Source organism: Sander vitreus, chromosome 1 (assembly GCF_031162955.1).
Source record: "Sander vitreus isolate 19-12246 chromosome 1, sanVit1, whole genome shotgun sequence".
NCBI classification, from domain to species: domain Eukaryota; kingdom Metazoa; phylum Chordata; class Actinopteri; order Perciformes; family Percidae; genus Sander; species Sander vitreus.
This window is the reverse complement of record NC_135855.1, coordinates 2,100,693-2,121,379: the sequence shown is the minus strand read 5'-3', so window position 1 is coordinate 2,121,379 and position 20,687 is coordinate 2,100,693. Positions and strand designations below refer to the sequence as shown.

Here is a 20,687-nt window from a genome sequence, read left to right as displayed (position 1 = left end):
GATTAATCTCTGCTACTATGAAATGATCTCTTTATTTATTATTATTACTATGACCAATGTGCAAAGGAAACCTTGAAGCTATGTTTGCTGTTCTTTGAGTGGTGGCTGATTAACATCAAACTGAATGTGTCCAGCCAAATCTCTGCCACATCAGAGCTGCATTCTGACTGGACTTCTGTGGAGAACACACCTACACTGTTCTCCTCATGCTATCGAGACTGCATCCACGCTCACCCTGCAATCACTCTCTCCTCCCCTCCAGGGCCGCAGACAACACAGGCCACTGTTCCCCTCAGTGTGGCTGTGATCGATAGAATAGAGAGAATGCAGGAAAGAAAGAAAAAAAAGCCAGATGGATAAGATGATCAAGTTGTATTAACCATAACCGTACAGGAGAGCGACCACTTACAACGTGACTGGATAAAATGTTTTACGTACACAGATAGGCATGTTTTCATAGCGTTAACGTGACTTGTTCCAAATGATTCAGCAGCAGTAAATATAACAGGCGGAGAGAGTGTGTGTGAAGGAGGAAGTGCAGAAGGCATCTGACCATTGATTACTAATGCCTCATATAAAATCTCATAACGTGGATCCAAGGGTGACTGGCACAATCCTATGGTATACCCAAAAAACATAGAAATAACATCTCACTGATCCACTGTACATCTGACAAAATGTAAAATCATATATTACCAACCATAATAACTTAAATAAAGGCGTATGCAACCCAGACGCCTTTAAAAATACAACATATAAGCAAGCTAAAACGCTACTGTCCTTTCCTGTTCTCGTGATGGCTTGTAGCTTTAGAGGTTTCAGAAGGAAAACACTCGACAAAACGACAACACACACATATATATATATATATATATATATATATATATATATATATATATATATATATATTACATCAACAAGTCTTCAGATGCTCTGTGATTTGCATTGTCTTTCCAGTTCCAATGTGATCGATGACGTGATGACTTGACCGCTTGACCACACTGCCTTCTTTAATGAAAAAGAGTCCATTGTTTCTCTCTTCTTCTTTTTTTCTACTTCTTTTCAAAACTCATTAGTCAAGTACTCCAGGAAGAAAACACACAAGTGTCGAGCGCAGTTCCGTGTGTTGTGAGTAATGGCCCCCAAACTGCCTTTGTGGTGTTGTGTCCCTCAGAGGCCCCGAAGCCACAGACTCAGAGGTATCAGTGCTCTATTGCCTCTTGCTGGAGCAGGACTTGCAGCACTGCTGTCCATAGAACTTGTGGTTACAAACGCCGTGCTGGGGAACCAAGTGACACCAGCTGAAATGGTCCATGCATTGTTCATCTGCAGAGAAAACAAAAAAAGAAGGCAGTTCAAACTCAGGCTGCAACCCATGATATTATATTTTTTATTTATTTATTTATATACTTACTGTTGTTTATTCAGTGGATAACCAATGTATTAAATAATTGGTCTGCCAAGAAATGGTCAGAAAATCAAGAAAAATAGGCATCAAATTTTCAATTTTTTTTAAAATTTTCCAAAGATATTCAATTTACGGTGATATAGAAAAAAAGCAGCACATAAAATAAGCTGGCATCTGATTTTCGTTTTTGTCATTTTTACTTGATTAATGACCTGGAAGATTGATTTCCCATTTTTCTGGTGATTAATCATCAAAGAGAAAAAAAAGAAAAAATCAATTAATCATCATATCTTTTCAAAACCAGTTCAATCAAATATAAACACGACTAGAGTCTACAGCAATGCTAGCAGCTCAAACACATACTGTACAAATGTACAATTTACTGTTCAATTCACTTGAGCTACTTGTCATTGAACTATGGTAAGAATTCATCAAGAAGAACAGAAATACCCATTATTCCATGGTTATAAGGAAATTAAACTGGATATATTTGTCTTCTTCCCTCAGAGAGAAATGTACCTTTCAGTGTTGGTCCAGCAGCTGCGACCCGGCTGGGGCGTTGTGCCGGAGCCGGGGGAGCAGCGGGGCAGAAGTGTGTGTTGCACGCCCTAGAAGTAACAGGCCTCTGGTGGGGCAGGCAGCCAGCTGCGGGGCGACCCTGCCGGAGACACTGGATGGACCGAGTCTGGACTCCTCCCCCACAGGACACAGAGCACTGAGACAGAGGTTGGAGAGAAACAGCGGAGAGAGAGAGAGGGACAGAAACAAATAGGAGGAAGGAGGGAAATGAGGAGAAAGGCACAGGGATATAAATAGGAGAAAGAGATCAAATGCTGAAGTGCACTGAGAAAAAAATATCGTCATGAAAGGCAGCAGAAGAGAGATGGAGGAAAAGTCTATGCAGAGATAAAGAACAGATGAAGAAAACAAACATCCCATCCAGCATGTACCTGCCCTCCAGCGAGCTGTCAGGAAATATCTCCTCTGGTGGAAACATACAAGGATCACAAGGTTGAGATGAGAAGAACAAGACACTGTGCTATATGAGGTTGCCCTTTTTGCATAATAGATTATATAACTATAACACATAGCCTACACAACCTGCCCCAATAGACTCTGTATCAGAGTGGAGCTTTTGGATTGCATCTGAGGCCCATTCTGCACACAAGAACTATGCTATGTCTGTGAACTACCACCACCTACACTGTACAGTCTGCCTCTGAGGTCTTTTTTGGGGAAACGTAGATATTAGAACACAAGAGCCACCCTTGGCCATACATCTTGTATTCATTGATTGTTTTGGCTCATATGTTGTGTTGCCTTCCTCATCATGCCTTGGCCTCCCAGAGAAAGAGGCCTGGTGAACAAAAATCAATGTAGTGAGAGACGGTGAGGTGGAAAAGAATATGTTAAACTGACTAAACCTTTCACAGTAGATTTGTTCGTTTCGAAGCAACAGGTTACACAACGGGATTGTTTTTTGCTCGTAGCTACTTTTGAAGAACGCTGATGCTATTTACAGCAGAGCATAATGCACACTTGCCACAACTTCCTGACCTCATTTTGAACATTTGACTTCTACAGTCACATTGCAATCACACTTTTTCTTCGATTTGGTTTTCAATTGACCATTCTCTAAACCCCACCCCCCTCAGTTACTGGTGCTACACCTGCCAAGCTTTGTGTTCTTGCACCTAATCACTTAACCACATGAAATGTGTAGTCATGTTTGATGTCAGAGATAGACAGAAGTAGAAGTAGGCTCATTTCGAGCCAGTGTTGATATTGCCACCTGGAACGGCTACTGCCGCCAGCAGATTTGATCAGCTGTAGCTAGCTTGTTAATTAGCTAATATTAGCGTAATTCTTTAGGTGAAAATGCTGTGCCTCGGTTTAAAACAAGAATGTTGTCAAATGAGATCCCAAATATGTGCTTGATTGCTACATAGCCTACATGATGTAATGCTAAAAAAATAAAAGAGGCTAAAGCTACATAACTGTGCTGCATCCAGGACTGGCTCCCACACAGTGGATGTGCTAGTCGTGATCTGAGCTTTTTTTATTTAACATAACCAACCTGTAACCCCACTAATGAATGTAGTTAGCTGATGATATGCTGCTTGACTTTGGAAGTAACGCTCAGTTGCTTATGTAAGCTGGTTAGCTGGATAGGCCAAACGGTCACAGCTTATTTTAGAGCAGATAAACTCACAGTTTAATCAATTTCTTCAACTTTTTCTCTTGTTTTTTTGGTTATGGAAAGAATGAAAAGAAAGACCCTCTACAGTAAGAGCCCCATGGACACCACTACTGCATGTGGAGAAATACAAAGCTCCTAAGTTTTGACTGACTCCAGCCCTCCTCCCAAACACAGATACATGTTCAGGTAACTGATGTGAGATTTAATGTCTTGTCATGGCTATGATGTCAAATTCTAGTTCGAGCATCCAGTCATGCGTTACATGTGCCGGGATTCAATTTATATCCGTCTAGTGTACTTCATAATTGTGCCGCTTGTGGGAGAAAAGTTCCAATTTGGAAGACTGTCAGCTGGAATGCACATGTAGCACTGAAAGTCTCTTGTGTTGATAGATTAGGATCAAAGCCTGATCAAATGTACCTGTTGCCAGGGAGATGAGTACCAGCCTAAGACCACAGCACTGGAGCTGGTTCTGCCAGGGACGACCCGAGGGAGCTCTGGGCATGGACCTCGGTTGCAGCCCTGCTGGAGATCCACCAGAGGTTTAGCCATGTTCCTGCACCTACGTATGGGGAACTCCACATACCTGTGCGGGGATAGGACAAGTTGTCAGCTTAAAAATGACTATTCCTACAGAGCTTACAATTCCTGAAAACAGTCTGACTCTGAGGACAGTACACAGATGACACAGTGGGGTCTTAAGTGTCTGTGCAGATCTGTAAAAGTGTCTTGGTGTGAAGCTGAAGGCACATACCCTCCCTGTGAGTCTCTCTCCCCGCAGCGAAGCTCTCTTTTCTGGATGCCTGAGCCACAAGAACTGGAGCACTGGAACAGAGAGGCAGTTTAAAATGAACTCCGTGAGTGTGTGTGTGTGTGTGTGTGTGTGTGTGTGTGTGTGTGTGTGTGTGTGTGTGTGTTTGTAATTCGGCGGGTTTCCATGGCAGCAGACACCACAAGGTCACCTATGGTTGTAGTAATAGAGCCAAAATACTAAGTGCTCTACTGAGTATTTTTCAGTCATTATATTTGATGAACAGACAGTGTACATGTATGTGTGAGAGTGTCAGTAAGTGGCTGGCTCTTTTTCAAAATCCAAGCCACCATTCTGAGAGCTATCTTCACTGTGTTTCATCTTCCTAGTCTTGTGCTGCAGACTGAATCCTTGCACTGACCTTTTTCATTCTATATTCAGCAACATTAACTATTCAGCATGTAACTCAGTGCCCTCTCTCTCTCACTTTAATCACTCCACTTCACAGCACCAAGGAAGGTAAGAGTTCACCAATCTTTGGCACAAACACTAAAAGAATATGCTATCTGAAATTATGATTAAAGGCCAACATGATGCGGCTGTCAAATACTTGTACAGATTTCTAGATGAAACGTCTTCTAAGGTAATTCTTCAAAAGATGTATGCAACACCTCCCAATTGTTTTCAGGACTTTGATTAGCTTTGGAGGGAGCCAGCATATCTTGGAAATTGTAGGCGAATCCTTGATGGTGTTTATTATCTGACAACATCATTTGTTGGCTTGGAACACTTCATAATCCCAGGATTAAACTGTCAAAACTGCTGAGCAAAGCTGGTAATATAATGTGGAAATTTCAGCATGTTGACCCTCTATGAGGGTTAAAGATAAGTGCTGGTCGACAACCTGCTTTGCAGATGTACACATGTCCTTGTTATTCTTCTCGTTATGTCATAATACCATAACAAATAGCTTGTTGAAAAGAATCTGGTGCAGACAAGAAAGGTTTCACGTTACAATGAGTCTTTTTTTTCTTCTTGTTGGCAGTGATATGCCACCGTACATAAAAGTGAAAAATACCAATCATGATTTCTCAAAACACAAGATGACATCTTCAAATTGTTTGTTTTGTCCAACCAACAGTTCAGAACCTCATTATATTTAATCAATAAATCAATAATAATAAAATAATAATAAGCTAGTATTCACATTTGAAAATGTTTGCTTGATAAATTAAGTAGTCAAATATCAAATTTGTAATCAGGTAAATTGACTGATCATTTTAGCATTAGCTACTAAAATCTGTGTGACACTTTTCCATCTTGCATTGGTCGGACACTTTGACAGCGATAGCTCAACAGAATCACAGTTTCAATTATTGTAATTTCAGTTTATCAATCACTTTTAGTTATTCCTTTTTTCCTCTACTTCCAGTCCAGTTCATCCAATTCCCTATATATACCAGTTTGCCTTTCAACATGCTCAGTGAAGGGATGTGCCGTTGAGCAGTGCTGATAGTTTTTCCAGTCCAGAGTCTTGATGTTGCACGGCATTTTGGTCTATTGAGGCTGCTGGCTGTGAAACTGCTTTCTCTGTTCTATGACGGATTTCTCCCTGTATGATTGTTAAATATGTTTGAAGAATGAGAGCCCTAGTAAGAAGCCTTTGTTTTCTTAATTCTGAAAAAGCTTGATGTTCAACACTGTTATGCTCATCTACCTCATGTATATTTCAATCTTACAATTACAATATTGTTATTAATATTTCACCTTTGCACTGAACTGCCTTGCACTATATTTATATTTAAATCTTAAATCTCAGATTATACTGATATTGCACTATTCCTTCCCTCTCTTCAATTGTTATTGTATATTTCTTGTAAATGTGTAAATTATATTGTATTGTTATACAGTATTTTTTTATATTTCTTACTGTCCTTTCTGTTTTTATTCTTTATATGTTATTTGAGTGTTGTACTTTGAGAACAAAGATGAACCGGAGTCAAATTCCTTGTTTGTTTACGCAAACCTGGCCAATAACGCTGGTTCTGATTCTGATTCTGATTCTGGTTTACTCCTGATGTTTTATAAAACTGAAAATCATAGCTGCTGTGCTGGAAGCGAGTGAAACAAACACATCACCAAGCAACAAGATGGACCCACAAAGCAACACATTTTCAAGTGCTTTAGGGTGGAGTTTTCCTCAAAACTATTAACCAGAAATATCTGAACACATTTCACTTCTAGCGCTTCTGCTCCTTGAGCTTCATGGCTCTTTTTTCCCCTACCTCTCCCCAGGGAGTAGGGATCCACTGCAGCCTTTCGTTCTTGGGGCAACGCCGCAGGACGCAGGTCTCCTGGGCTTTGGGTCTGTGGTGCTGTCTGCACATGCTGTCAGGCACCACCACCGCTTTGGCCCCAGGATCAGTGCTGCGGCAAAACACGCTCCGCTTCCTCAGGCCACGGCCACAGGTCTTGGAGCACTGCGAGTGGACAAGAAGGAAGTAAAAGAAGTCACATAAGTCAGAAACACAGATGAGTGCATCCTGAGGTGATTATTGATTCAATAGGCAAATGTTTAATGACCATACACATATTATTCTTTTCTTAAGATTCAATTTCACTCTACAGTATATTAGCAGTGAGTACTATCACACCAATGATTTTAGAAAAGCACTTATTACTAGGGCTGGGTATCATTCAAAAAATCTTCGATACCGGTAACAATACCAATACTATGACTTTGATACCGATTCCTGAACGATACTTTTTCTGATACCAATTTTATAAAACAAAAAGAAATTACAACATTACACATTACGGCACAGATCTTTTTATTTATTTTTCAGCTACTACTACAGGCATCTCTGTGCGTAACGTAGACTTTTTCCTGCATGCCTCTATGATGTGTAACGTTAGACAGCCAATCAGAGACATTATTAGATCTTGGTAGAAGCATGCTGCGGGCTTATTGGCTCACTGACGCTGATGAGTTTACGCCTTAGGTATTGAAATTGGGTGTTGAATGACGAGGCATTTTTCGATACTCGATACTTTGGAGGTCGGTGCCTAAAAAATATATCGAATTCAGTACCCATCCCTACTTATTATTAGGCAGTTTAAAAAAGAAATTGGGCATTTTTGGCCTTTATTTGATTTGATTTTAGAACAGATGTAAACAGGAAACGGGGTAGAGAGAGGGGGGGACGGCATGCGGGTAGGACTCGAACCCAGGCCACTGCGGTAAGGACTGAGCCTTAATACATAGGGCACACGCTCAGCCAGGTGAGCTACCAGGGCGCCCCAATAACCATACACATATGAAATCATACTTACATGCTCATATTCTGTAACTTAGCTTTGTACTTTCTTATGCTCTCTTGAACCTACGGCTTTCATCACGTTTAACAGAGGTTAAATCCTTGGCACGGACACTGTGAATGCATTTGTGATTCACAGCATGGCGTACAAGCAAACAGAAGGTCACCGGTTTGATGACAGCCCATTATGGCCTAACATTAAATACAATAAACCAATAACTGGCAGATGAATGTGACCCCCATCCCATCAAAGTATCCACCAACAGCAGACAGTGCTGCTGTAACCTCCAGCTGAAATGCAGAGGTGGAGTCAAACTGCTCCGCTGGGACTGACCAGCACAGCAGTCAGGGCACTTTATGTGACAACATCGCATTCATCTATTAGACAAAAGACACATACGCATCTGTGTAAAGCCATTTACATACACAACCACGCACAACCACACATCCCAGTTGTCCTTTTGTCACTGAAATGTCCGATTGATCTTTTCTGGCCTCGCCTCTGCGTGACCGCCAACTGAACTCCGACTGGTGTCACAAAATAGTCCAAGCACACAACCTTAATGTGCCAAAGAATGATGACTGGATGACAGCTGAGTGTCGGGACTATGCAGGTCACACCAGCTAATCATCAGATCTGCTGCCAGGCATTGTATACAGGAAAATGAGCAAATAAAAGCCCTGTTGACTCTGGTTACAGAGGAACCGGCCTAAAATTTGAAGTCATACTTGGTTAATAGCCATAGAATTAAATGGCCTAAACAAATGCCGTCGTAGTTGGCTTTGAAAAAAACAAATTAATACAATCCTGTAAGTTAACATCTTAAAAGAGGGATTAATTGCAAACCAGACGATCACTTATGATCACTCTTGTGTGTCTGTTTTGTGATTCATGGATGTATTTGGTTACTACATGCAGGTAGAGTTCATTCTGATTCAACGGTTGAAATGAAATGTCCCAAATTCCAAAGAAGGAAAATGGTAGAAGAGAAAACATGTCATTGAGATTGCAATTAAAATAGAATGCAAAGAAGGTGTTTCAACAAGCAGCAGCTTAAAATAAAACTTGTATAATCCTGACAAGTGGCTCATTTGTATTAAAAATCTGTCGTTTGTTTTTTAATGTTCTTCACACGTCCAACAGAGGGCAGCAGAGTGCTGCATGTAGCATGACTAAACTCAGTGTGTGTGTGTGTGTGTGTGTGTGTGTGTGTGTGTGTGTGTGTGTGTGTGTGTGTGTGTGTGCGTGCGTCGTCAGGCACAGACGTGTTTCTGTCATGCAGATATCTAAACATGTAAGTGTATTTTAACCTGAAGTTGGGGATCTCTACATGACTTTCAGCCAAAAAACGTAATTTTGACAATGAGAACATAGGACCTGTAAACCCAGACATCAAAAACAACGACTTTACAGCAAACAAAGAAGAGACAAAGGTAGAGTATCATCATCAGGATTGAAACATGTTTTCTTTCTTTTAAACTTACCGTCAGCACTTCTCTTCTTTCCTATGCTTGAACAGTGAGCGTAAAAGTAAATAATGGCCTTTTCTTCTCCACATGTCACAGGAGGTAAAACACAGGTGTAAATAATAAAACAAATGATGGCTGAATTCCACTAGCTGCTTCAGTTTCAGGGTCCTGGTATTGTGTCTAGTCGTGCTGACATGGACGTGTGGCACTTGAATGGAACAAAGCCTTGTTAATGTTACTAGTTAGACCTGTAGTTTTGCTAGTATGACAAGACAAAATGTCTGCTGTGAAAAAGGCCTGTAACAACTAAATCAATCACATATATTTTAAGTTGTGTACGTTTGTACAAAAAGGTTTTTTTTAGCATCAAAGTTGATTTGTACGCGGCGTACACAAGGTCAGCTGCACTGTGTCAAGTTAGAATCAAACTCCAGACTTTGGAAAGTGTTCTTATAGCATAAGAGGAGCAAGCCATGATTTACTGTAGCTTCACAGACCAAACATACTGATAATTGTATTCATTGTGTATGTACAAACTCTCCAAAAAGCTGTGACTAAGACTGTACTCAGAAACAGAGGTACAGTGAACTTATTGCGTGTGTTCCGCAGGTAATGTTTTCCATGTTTAACTTCGTTATTTAGCAGGTTAGCATGCTAACATTTGTTAATTGGCAAATAACACAAAGTACAGCTCAGGCAGATTGTCATTAGTTTTGCTTTTATTTGTTGAATAGCTCTGCAATTCATAGTGCGGGGAACATGTACGACTGTACCAAATGTCAACAACATTCCTCTAACAACTATCAATACATTTCACTAATTACCCCAAATGTCAACCTCTTGATGACACAAAGGAAAAGTCAGAGGATAACTAGAGTCAAAGTATTAATCGTCTAAGGAGAATGAAGGTCTGTACTGTATTTCACATGACAGTAAGTTTTAGGCATGTCGCTACGAAAAGTAGCTAAAAAAAGTTATTTTAAATGCTGACACAAAACCCACCTGTGACCAGGATCCGGTGCTCCACTCAGGCGGGCAGGCCTGGGTGTGGCAGGGCTGGACCTGGGCTGGAGAGATGACGGGGCAGAGGGAGTGCACCACCGCCTCTTCCCTCTGATAGGTCACCTTCCTCAGGCAGCGCAGGGTCCTGGTCTGCTGACCTCCTCCACAGGAGCGACTGCACTGACCCCAGTCTCCGGTCGCCCAGCTGTGGTGGGACACCAACAATATTGAGGAGTATGTGTCAGTTGTGGTTTGGTACATGCATACATTTGCTCGTATATACACACACACACACACACACACACACACACACACACACACACATTATAAGTAGCTGTTATAGAATAAACTCAGCCTCTGTCATTAGGATACCAACCACATTACTGAGCTCCTAATCAGGACAGCCAACCACAGATTCAAACTCTAATCTGCTGCACTTATTTTGGGCCCAAACATACACACACACACACACACACACACACACACACACACACACAGAAAAACACAATTTCCACCTAAATTACCAGTAAGTACTATCACACCAAAGACTTCAGAAAACCACTTATTATTAGGCGGTTACAAAGTCCAACTGGAGAACTGGGTTTTTTTGGTTTTTCTTGCTCTTCTTAGAAGTTATGATTCATGAAAACCTAAAACTGTTGCTTTTAAAAAACTCACAATCATTTCACACATTGATCTTTCACATTGCACAGACTGGTAGTTAAGGACAAAGAAAATACACAGGCCAAAATATATATATATATATATATATATATATATATCCATATCCATCCAGCTCATGTGAAACTAAACATGACAACCATATTGTATATACAACTCTCCATAGCAGCTTTCCCAGGTTTTCAAGGCCAACCGCAATATACAACATACAATAAGGCTATGGACAGATGTGGACTACAATCCCACCCTCTTTCATTTTGTCTTTCTACATTTTTATCTTCTCTGATTCACCTGTCCTCTCTCCTCCCATCATTTTATTTACAATCTCCTCTCCTTCTGTCCGGTGCTTGTTGCCTCTCCTGTCCTGTCTCTCCTTTAGTGTCTTTGAAATCCTACTTCGCCACTGATGAAAGCCTACTGCTGCTTCTAAAATAGCTTCTGTCTTGGCATTGGGAGTGAAGGGGGAGATTACAGCAAATGAGTGGTCTGACAACCACAGGCTTAGAAGCGGGAGATGGAGAGATGGGCAGATGGCTCAGTCCATTTCTGAGACGACAAGCTACCGCAAAGACCATTCCTCCGTGCCGCCAAGAAAAATGCTTTCATTCTCTTTCAAACGCCACAGACAAATGAAGCAGCAGGACTAAACTGCAATTTGGAAACTGGAGATGTAGACCATTGGGACCCGAAAGTTTCGGTTTGAATTTTTTGGGGACTGTTTGCTTTTTTTCGTCCTATGTTTTGCCCGGCTTATAAATAACAATGTATCATTTGGTAAAAGTGGCTTAAGTGCCACTCCACTTTGCTGCAAACCACCACTGACCTAGCTGTAATTTGTATTTCTGAAATATTTCAATAACTGACATAGTTTGAGGTAAAAGAGTGCAATACTGCAGGGGAGGTTCTGAGAAGCTCAACCATGCATTTTTAGCACTTGTATGGCTGCACAACAGTTATCACCAGTGAATGAACATGTTTCTGCTTAATGATATACAAAATGACCATCTCTGCCAAACAGGTTGCTGTACTCATATTAACAAGATGTCTGTTTTAAACCCAGGTTTATACATTTGTGTGGTTTGGTGTAGCCTTGGACTCATTTTGCTTGGATAAACAACCATTTTTTTCTTTTCTCAGCATTTCACTCCAATATGGTCATCCATGATTCCAACAGGATCTGACATTTGCATTCCTTTCTTTTAGACCTTACAAAGTTGGTCCTGGGTAATGTTGCTGTAGCACTCATTGAAAGTTTCTCTGGATATAAGCATACTCCAATAGGCCCTTTTTTACAGAGGACATTTCCACATGTCACAGTGGGAAAAGCACATCTGTAAATATTATAATTACGGATAGCTGAATTCCTTTTAGCTGCTTCGGTTTCAGAGTCCAAGTAATGTGCATGACTGACACTGTGTCACACTGCCATGGCTTACTGGGACTAGGGCTGGGTATCGTTCAAAACATTTCAATACCGGTACCGATACCAATTCCGTGACTTTGATACTGGTTCCTGAGCGATACTTTTTCCGATACCAATTTTATAAAACAACATCTTTTTATGTATTTTTCAGCTCCTACTATGTGAGCCCCGTCTCTGTGGAACGTAGAGTTTTTCCTGTGTGTCTCTACAACGTGTAACGTTAGACAGCCAATCAGCAGTATTATTAGATCTTGGTAGAAGCATGCTGCGTGCTTATTGGCTCACTGACGCTGATGAGATTTATTCCTTAGGTATTGAAATTGGGTATTGAATGACGAGGCATTTTTCGATACTCAATACTTTAGAGGCAATTCCGTCAGTGCCTAAAAAGTATCGAATTAGGTACCCAGCCCTAACTGGGACACAGGAATACTTTAATATTTCATTTCTCAATTTCTTTTGAGCTCCAAATACATAGTCAATAGAATATTACAGATTTTATGCTTTTTATGCTTTTATTTTTTCCTTTTCTTTTTTTTTTAACTAGAACGTGGGCACAAACAACATGAATAAAGGTGGCACTTATTTTGTTTGCAATCAATTTCCATGCGTCTTGCCTACAATGGTTAAACTTTTTATATAATTCTGTATATCTTACTTGTTAGTGCTATATGTATACACCTACTGTGGAAATAAATGTCCTCCTTGAGAACAAACAGTAAACTAAATACAGACCAGCATCTGTATTTAGCAGCATCTTGTGCATATTTTTTCTGCCCATCGTCTCTGGGACAGATACAACATGTCTCACTTTGATCTGTCTACATATGCCGCTGTGTGATGCACAAAGAAATCCCTGACCTGTGGTAAGTGGCTCTACAGATGGCCTCTGCCAAGATAAAGAGCAAAATAACTTTTAACAGCAGAGGTGGAACTACAGAGGAAGGCAAGGTAGAAAGGGTTGGGACTGTGCTGTGGAGAAAGAAAAAAAAAAAAGCAATTGACTTTAAAGAAAATCCATGAAATATATGCATATATCTTCCTAACTGCACGCTGGGCTAGAAGATTGAACTGACTTCTTAAAATTCTCCTTGCATCCCTCTTTTATGTTCAGAAACTGCTGCTACACCACAGCCAAGAATCCCTGACAGGCTAACAGCAATATGGGGAGTGAAGGTTTAAAGCCGGTCTTAAGCAAAAGGGAGTAGATGGGAGCGAAGGGGTGAGGGTGTGGGGGGAGTTTGACTGGCTCTGCATGGCTAGACTGGCCGGGCCCCGTGGGAATCCTGCCGTCTCTGCACAATAAAACATGGATAGGCCTGTCAGCACCCGAGATACACGGTGCAGAGATAAGCAGGCATTTTTACATTCCCCCTCCTGTCAGACACACAGAGCGTACACATGCATCCCACCTCATTGTCAATTTTTCTTTTCTCTCCTGGGCTCTTGAATGCACGCCCATACATCCTGGAGGTCTTAATGCAGTCATTAAAGCTTTCATGCTGCTCACTCAACTCAACTTTCTTCCTGTGCAGCGCCCATAAATTGGCCCACATTAACACACACAACTTGCTGAGAAATGGTGTCAGCTACTGTATAATAAGATCCAAGGGTGTCAAACACTGCTTTCTTTACCTGAATGGACAACCGCACTAATGCTATTTAGCTGGGCTATACCATTTTCTGTACTCAAACAAAGGGAGGAGGTCGGGACACGCACCAGGGCTGTTTAATTCCTTTCGCCAAGATAAGAGAAATGGTATGCCCGAGATTAGGAGCAGGAAATGCCCTCTCGGGTGGTGGGAAACTTGGAGGTGTAACCGATAGCTGTCTGGCTTGTTCAACCCCTGACACAGGAGAAAGTTCAGTCTGGACTTGTCATGGCATGGCTAATGGTGGACAAAATGACAGAATCATTAACATCAGACAGAAGCAGCATATATTTCTATTTTTACCTCATGGTTTGGATCCGAAATACATTCAGCATCATACATTCGGAAAATGTGTGTGCATGCTGCCCTGTGTGTGTGTGTGTGTGTGTGTGTGTGTGTGTGTGTGTGTGTGCGCGTGCATGTGTGTGTGTGTGTACTCTCTCTGAACCCAAGACACGGTTCCCTGCCTGTTCTTTGGAGTAGTGCTGTAAATCAAGCTAGCTTCAGTTCCCTCAGCCAACCCTACATACTGTAGGAGAGAGGCCATTTATTCAGTGCTGTTTCAACTTGTTACTCTACTGCACTTTAGCCTGGTTTCCTCCTTTGCTTGCTGCACTGGTCCCCGAATGCACAGTCGTCTTTAAAAATGCATGCCACTGAGCACAATGTCTAGACAACGGAGATAAAACATGGGCATGATGATTTTGCGACTGAGAAAGTCAGGGCGCTCTGGGCAGAGAATTTTTGAGAGTGAAGATATGCACTAAAAGGAACAATCACTCTGAGTTGGCTTTGATGTCTCCCTCCCTCTCTTTGGCCTTGTCTTTCTTTCTTATTCTCAAGTGTTCGCTAAAGCAAAAGGTCCATTCCAGACTTGGAAACATCATCCTGCATTTACTTCATGACAAAAACAGTCAACCATTTGGTAAGACTGGAATAAAATGTCTCTGACATGGCCGAAGCCAGGATTTTAGAAATACCAAATTCCTAGACAGAACCCCACCCACCTAAGAAAAGGTTCAATAAGCCACCAACCAAACTGTGTAAAAGTTCTAGGTATTTAAAAGACTCTATGCTAGCAGCTCTGCTAGGCTATACTTTGGCACCACAGTGCTTTGAGCTACATGCTAATGTTAGCAGGCAAGCATGCTCCCAGTGACAATGCTAACAAGCTGATGTTTAGCACATAAACAGTTTACCGTTTTTACGTAGGGTGACCAGATTTCCCAGAACTCAAACCGGGACACTTGTGTGACCGTAGCGCTCGTGCACGCACACACTTTTTAACGTGAACATGTGCCAGCCCAGGTCAGACATAGACACAGACAGATTAGACATCATTTTGCCAACAGCACATGCAGGCCTACTGCTCACAACATAATGGGGTATCTCAGTTCATATTCATGAATGTTCTTGGTATGTAGCCTACATATTTAAGAAATAAAATTAAAAGACATTGAGTGAGTTTCGTGGCTGAAGCCAGAGTTGGGAACACAGGAGTTCAATTTACTTTAACAACTGAAGTGTGCTTCAAATAAAGCATTCTGGAAACATGTTGTAGACAGTAATGACAAAAAATGTAATATGTCTTGCATATTTAACTAATAGGTTTAAAATATGTATTTCGGTTTAGGCTCCTCTACTAATTAAGACTTGCCAGGTTAAGCCAGTTCAGATTAAATTGCCTGCTTGTCAACCACCAGAAGCCTGTTCTCAGCAAGTGGTAGAATAGACATGAAGACAAAAAAATCATGATTCTGTCAAGTCAGAGTGAAAAACCACTTGACACACAGGTGGACATACAGATGGACACACAGCAATGGAATTAATAAAGAGTGATGCAAAAAGACAGCAGATTGGAAGGGCTTTCGTGTGTTTTCTCAAATAGGAAAATGGGGAAAAAAATTGAAAATTAGAGAGCAGGCAGTGAAGGGAGGAGGATGTAGAGAGGAGAAGAACACAGGCTGAACAGAGTAGTTGCTGGCCACAGCAAATGGACCACAGGCAACCTCTAGATTGCTTAACCACTGTGTGTGTGTGTGTGTGTGTGTGTGTGTGTGTGTGTGTGTGTGTGTGTGTGTGTGTGTGTAATAAAAACAGCGCCTAGGGTTCCTGAAAATTTGGCAACATAAAAGATGCATGCCACATATCCCACAGCCAACTGTACACGAATAACCCCCCCCCTCCCACACACACACACACACACACTTACTATGCAGGGCAGGGCTGTGTGTTGCAGAGATGGGAGCCCAGTGTCGGTCTGGTGTGGGGATTGCACATGGTGGCGTTGACCTGAACCTTCTGGTCCTGCAGACAGATAGCCTTGGTCGAAATACGACCTGATGGAAAATCAGAGGGAGAGTTGATGTAGTTCTTGCATACAATATGACAACTTCAGCATTCATGCCAACAACATGGACATCTGAGAAGTTCAATTTTGTAACTGTGATTGATAAAAAATCTCTGTTAAGTCAGAATATCTGTGTGCGAGCTGTTGCAGCGTCTCATACACACACACACACACACACACACACACACACACACACACACACACATTCACATCCACTGACAAGTGAGCGGGGGTTGCTATGAATCTCTTGGGACCAAAAGAGTCTAAACTTCTCGGTTGACAAAGGTGCTTTTCATTAGCCTTAACACACTTCCTACTACAGGAATTGTACACAATAGAAAACACACACAGACACACACACACACTAACATACATACACTAACATACAGATCAAATCTGACCCACGTGCGCTTAGAGTATGTACATTAATATGCACATATTTCTTCCACTTTCTTATTGTAATTGACCATTTGCTAAGCCCCGCCCCCCTTAGTTACTGTTGTTACGCCTGTCAAGCTTTCCATTGTCACACAGCATACATGCAGTTTGCAATGATACCCGTGGCATTAGTAGCTCTAATAAACCACATTATGTGAAAAATAAGAACTAAATAAATAATTGGTGAAACAATAAGTACTTGATTTTGGACAAAGGTAGACAAAAGCAGGCTTCTCATTTCTAGTTGATAACAGTCACCTTTACTCGCAGAAATATCAACTTCTGCTCGTGGATGTTATCAGCTGTAGCTAGCTAGCTAATTAAGATAATACTATGCTCCATGGTTTCTTTGAAAATGCTGTCTCTGTCCGTCTTTTGATCCAAGCTAACTCATTTTTAAACAAGAATCTTGTAAAAGGGGTCTGAAATATGCACTTGATTGCTACATACATATTGTGCTAAAAGACTCAGGCTAAATGTGCATGTCTCGGGCAAAGAGTCAGCATTTTACCAGATGAAGAAAGAGCATTGTTATTGTGTTGCAGTGTAAAGCTAGTATTATAAGCAAAAAATGTAAGATCAGACTTGCTTTATTCTAATGTAACCCTATCTGTCTTATATACTTGTTTGTATTTTCAAACAGTATGTTTTCACTTTGAATGCTACAAGAGGAAAAGCTTTAAAGATAAGGAATAGCAGATGTGTTTGCCAAAGGTAACTCTGTCTGGAGTAACACTGGCTTACGTTAGATCAGATAAACTGTTTAACTGATTAATCCATTCCTAACATTGTTAGGAAAAACACCCTCCAAACTCTTTATATACCAAGTATTGCTCTCTATACAAGCCTCATGCACACAACATGTGGAGAAATCCAAAGCTTTACAGGCCTGCCGTCGTGCCTAGTTACGCTTGCTAAGAAATGATGGGAAAACTGATGTTCTCACACACACACACACACACACACACAGAGTCTCACCTCCAGCACAGGGAGCAGAGCAGTCGGAGCGAACCACACCCCAGCTGTAGTCGGGTTTCCTCTCAGTGCGAGGCAGGGTGTACTCCCACACCACACCCGGGTTCTTTCCCTGCAGAAGGATCTATTAGGCAAGAGCACAGTAAGTCAGAATAGAGAATGAATATGGACTTTTAACATTTATTCATCCGGGGAAAAGCACACTGAGCATCCACATCAAGTTTTCAAATCTTCACATGCTTCCCAGCTGCTCTAGGGGTTCAAATCAGCAACCTTCCTCCCCCAAATCTCAGGCTCCCAGTATATAGGGAATCGCATCACGTTCACACTTACCAAAGCATACCAAGGGTCGACAACTGTATTGCTATAGAGCACTTCAGTAGTGGTTGTCAGTGTTCTTATTTGCTTATCTGCTTAGTCAGCTGAAACTAATAATTAACTAAGCATTATTGATAAATCCGTCATTTGTTCTTTGAAATGTATTGTTTTGTGGCCGGGTTAGGTCAGTGGGTAGAGCAGGCGCACATGTACTTAGAGGCCTGTATGCCTCTTGCATGTCTTCCCCCTCTTTCTCACCTAGCTGTCCTATCAATTAAAGGCAGAAAAGCCCCAACTTTTTTTTTTATTGTTTTATTGAAATGTTATGAAATAATGACAATTGCCCTTTACAATTGTTTAGAGCGCAAGGTGACATCTTCAAATTGCTTGTTTTGCCTGAATGGCAGTCCATATATAAAATATATGTCATTTAAAATGTAAAATCTTCACATTTGAGAGGCTGGAAACAGATTAGTGTACTGTAACTTAAAAAAAATAAAATAAACAGGTCCACAACAAACAACCATTACATTTCTTCCCCTACATGCAGTATGATGTATACCCTTGTCCTAAGCCAATCTGTAATAAACACATCACACTATTTCTTCTGTATTGGTAGAACTTTAAGAATCTGTACAGTATGTCCTATACTGTATAAACAAAAAGGTTAATGTGCAGTGAAAGGAGATCAGAAACAAATGGCCCATTGGTTTTGGATTCCATTGCAAGAGACTAAAGGTAAGACCACTGACAACGTGGCTGCCTTATTCAGCCATATAGGCCTCACTGAGCTGTTAGCTCTACTACCCACTACCCAGAAGGCTCCAGAAACATTAAGGAGCGCTTTGTTCCCTCTCTAGTCCAAACTGGCTGACCACACTATTATAAGGTCATTTTATTTGGACAGTACAGTGCACATATGAGGGGCAATTTCCATTTTCTTTTGAGAGTTAGCGCTTCTTTTTTTTTTACCACATCCTTTATACTGGCTGGGGATTCTGAGTTACCTTTTTCCTGTAAGGGAGATTTATTTGGACATTCAAGTCAAGCAGAGACTAACGGATGAATGAAAGCAGACATACCCATGACAGAAGAAGCATCAGGCTATCATTAAAGCAACCCAATGAGGATTCACTGCCATGGTGAAGAATTTAGTTTGAGGCACATTTACATGGTCAGTTCATAGTGTGTCATTTTAAACCATTTCAAAGCGCTGCCCTGGACTGGGTTCAGTATAGTTATGTCTCTTTTATAACCCACCTCGGTTTAGTTCAGGTTGGGTGTGTATTCATCTTTACAAATTGTATTAAGTCCAACTGTCAACAGCCATTCCAATGCCTGAAAAACGTATCAAGTCTATCATTGTCTGCAATAATCAGCTTTGACAAGTGTGTTTTCTTTGGGGTATATCCTAAAGAACGAGGAATCTACCATCAACCATCCAACTTAGAAAGCCAAGCACCTCCTGGGTTCGGTCCACATTCAACAGGCCTGGGGCGCATCCACTGACTGGACCAATCACCTTCTGCTACATGTTAACTGTTCCATGTATAAGGTTGGCCCAGCTCCAGACAGGAGGCAAAAGGAGACGTTTATGTGGAGAGGAGCAAGGAGCTGTCTAATGGCAGATAAACACACCTACACATGTTGGTACAGTGTATACAGACTTCTGAACAGCTGGTCAGACTTTAAAAAACCCTGCGCTAAAACAAGCTTGTTCGCCTATGTTATCTGTTTTCTGTACTGACTTTATTCAAAACTCAGCCAAAGTTTTAGTTTTATCGAGCTGAATTAGGCTTTCTTACTAAAACTTAAGAGAATTTTACGTAACTCTGAAACCAATTGCATCCAAGTGCTTTGATATTGGTCACAATAATAAACACTGGAACTAAATTTTTGCTTAATTTCACACCAGGCGCATAAAGTCTAGAGTCCATTCTTCTCCAAAACAGAACCATCATACATCACAATCAGTTACTACTAGCCACCTAAGGTCTGATCTTTTCATAGTCAATGCTTTTACCCACTGTCTAAAAATCTAGGCTCAAACCACATGGTTCTGTCTAATTTGTCACATAATGAAATGCAAAAATCCACACAGTCTTATTAGAGTTCTACCAAGCAATCTCTCGTACTCTCAACCACACTATCAATATGTTATTGGCCGTCGGCCACAAGTCAAACCAAAGTTTACCATTTGCACACTCCCTGTCTCGGACTATGCTCCCTCTAAGCTTGAGGACATCTAGCCTAAAATGTTGAAATTGTGGCCCCTGGCCTTTTTAATCTGGTTAACAACCAGCGACACTTTCACACCAACACTTCCTTTGCTGATGCTACCCACCCAAACCCACTGCTATTAAACAACTACCACTGCTAACCACACCAGGACTATTTTGCTTATCCAAGCAAACCAACTCTTACCAACATTGCTGCTCATTTGCCAAACAACCACCAATGATGTGAACCAGCAGCTAAGAAAACATCATTCAGCAGGATTTATTTATAATAATAGAGGACCTACACATCATTGAAACATTCTAAATAACTGATCCCTCAAGCCATCCACAATTGTTGAATACACCCAACCAACCACAACGCTAACATTGTCTAAGAGGAGAGACGTTTACTTTCATATAATCATTTCAGACATATCCAACCCTGTCTCCTCTCCAGTTCTTCGGTCTGGGACAACTACAGCC

The 20,687-nt window shown here is 41.2% G+C and overlaps 1 protein-coding gene across 1 annotated transcript in view; it reads right to left on the bottom strand.

Annotated features, from left to right (window-relative positions):
• Positions 1–357: 357 nt before the first annotated feature.
• The window catches only part of adamts18 (ADAM metallopeptidase with thrombospondin type 1 motif, 18), a 63,924-nt gene continuing 43,594 nt past the window's right edge, over positions 358–20,687 (bottom strand). The window contains exons 17-24 of the mRNA XM_078247199.1: positions 17,671–17,791; positions 16,117–16,243; positions 10,149–10,353; positions 6,645–6,839; positions 4,363–4,433; positions 4,029–4,194; positions 1,928–2,123; positions 358–1,326 (exon numbers count right to left, since the gene is read on the bottom strand). Of these exons, the coding sequence (XP_078103325.1) occupies positions 1,211–1,326; positions 1,928–2,123; positions 4,029–4,194; positions 4,363–4,433; positions 6,645–6,839; positions 10,149–10,353; positions 16,117–16,243; positions 17,671–17,791 (1,197 nt within the window). The 3' untranslated portion in view covers positions 358–1,210. The remainder of the gene's footprint in view (positions 1,327–1,927; positions 2,124–4,028; positions 4,195–4,362; positions 4,434–6,644; positions 6,840–10,148; positions 10,354–16,116; positions 16,244–17,670; positions 17,792–20,687) is intronic.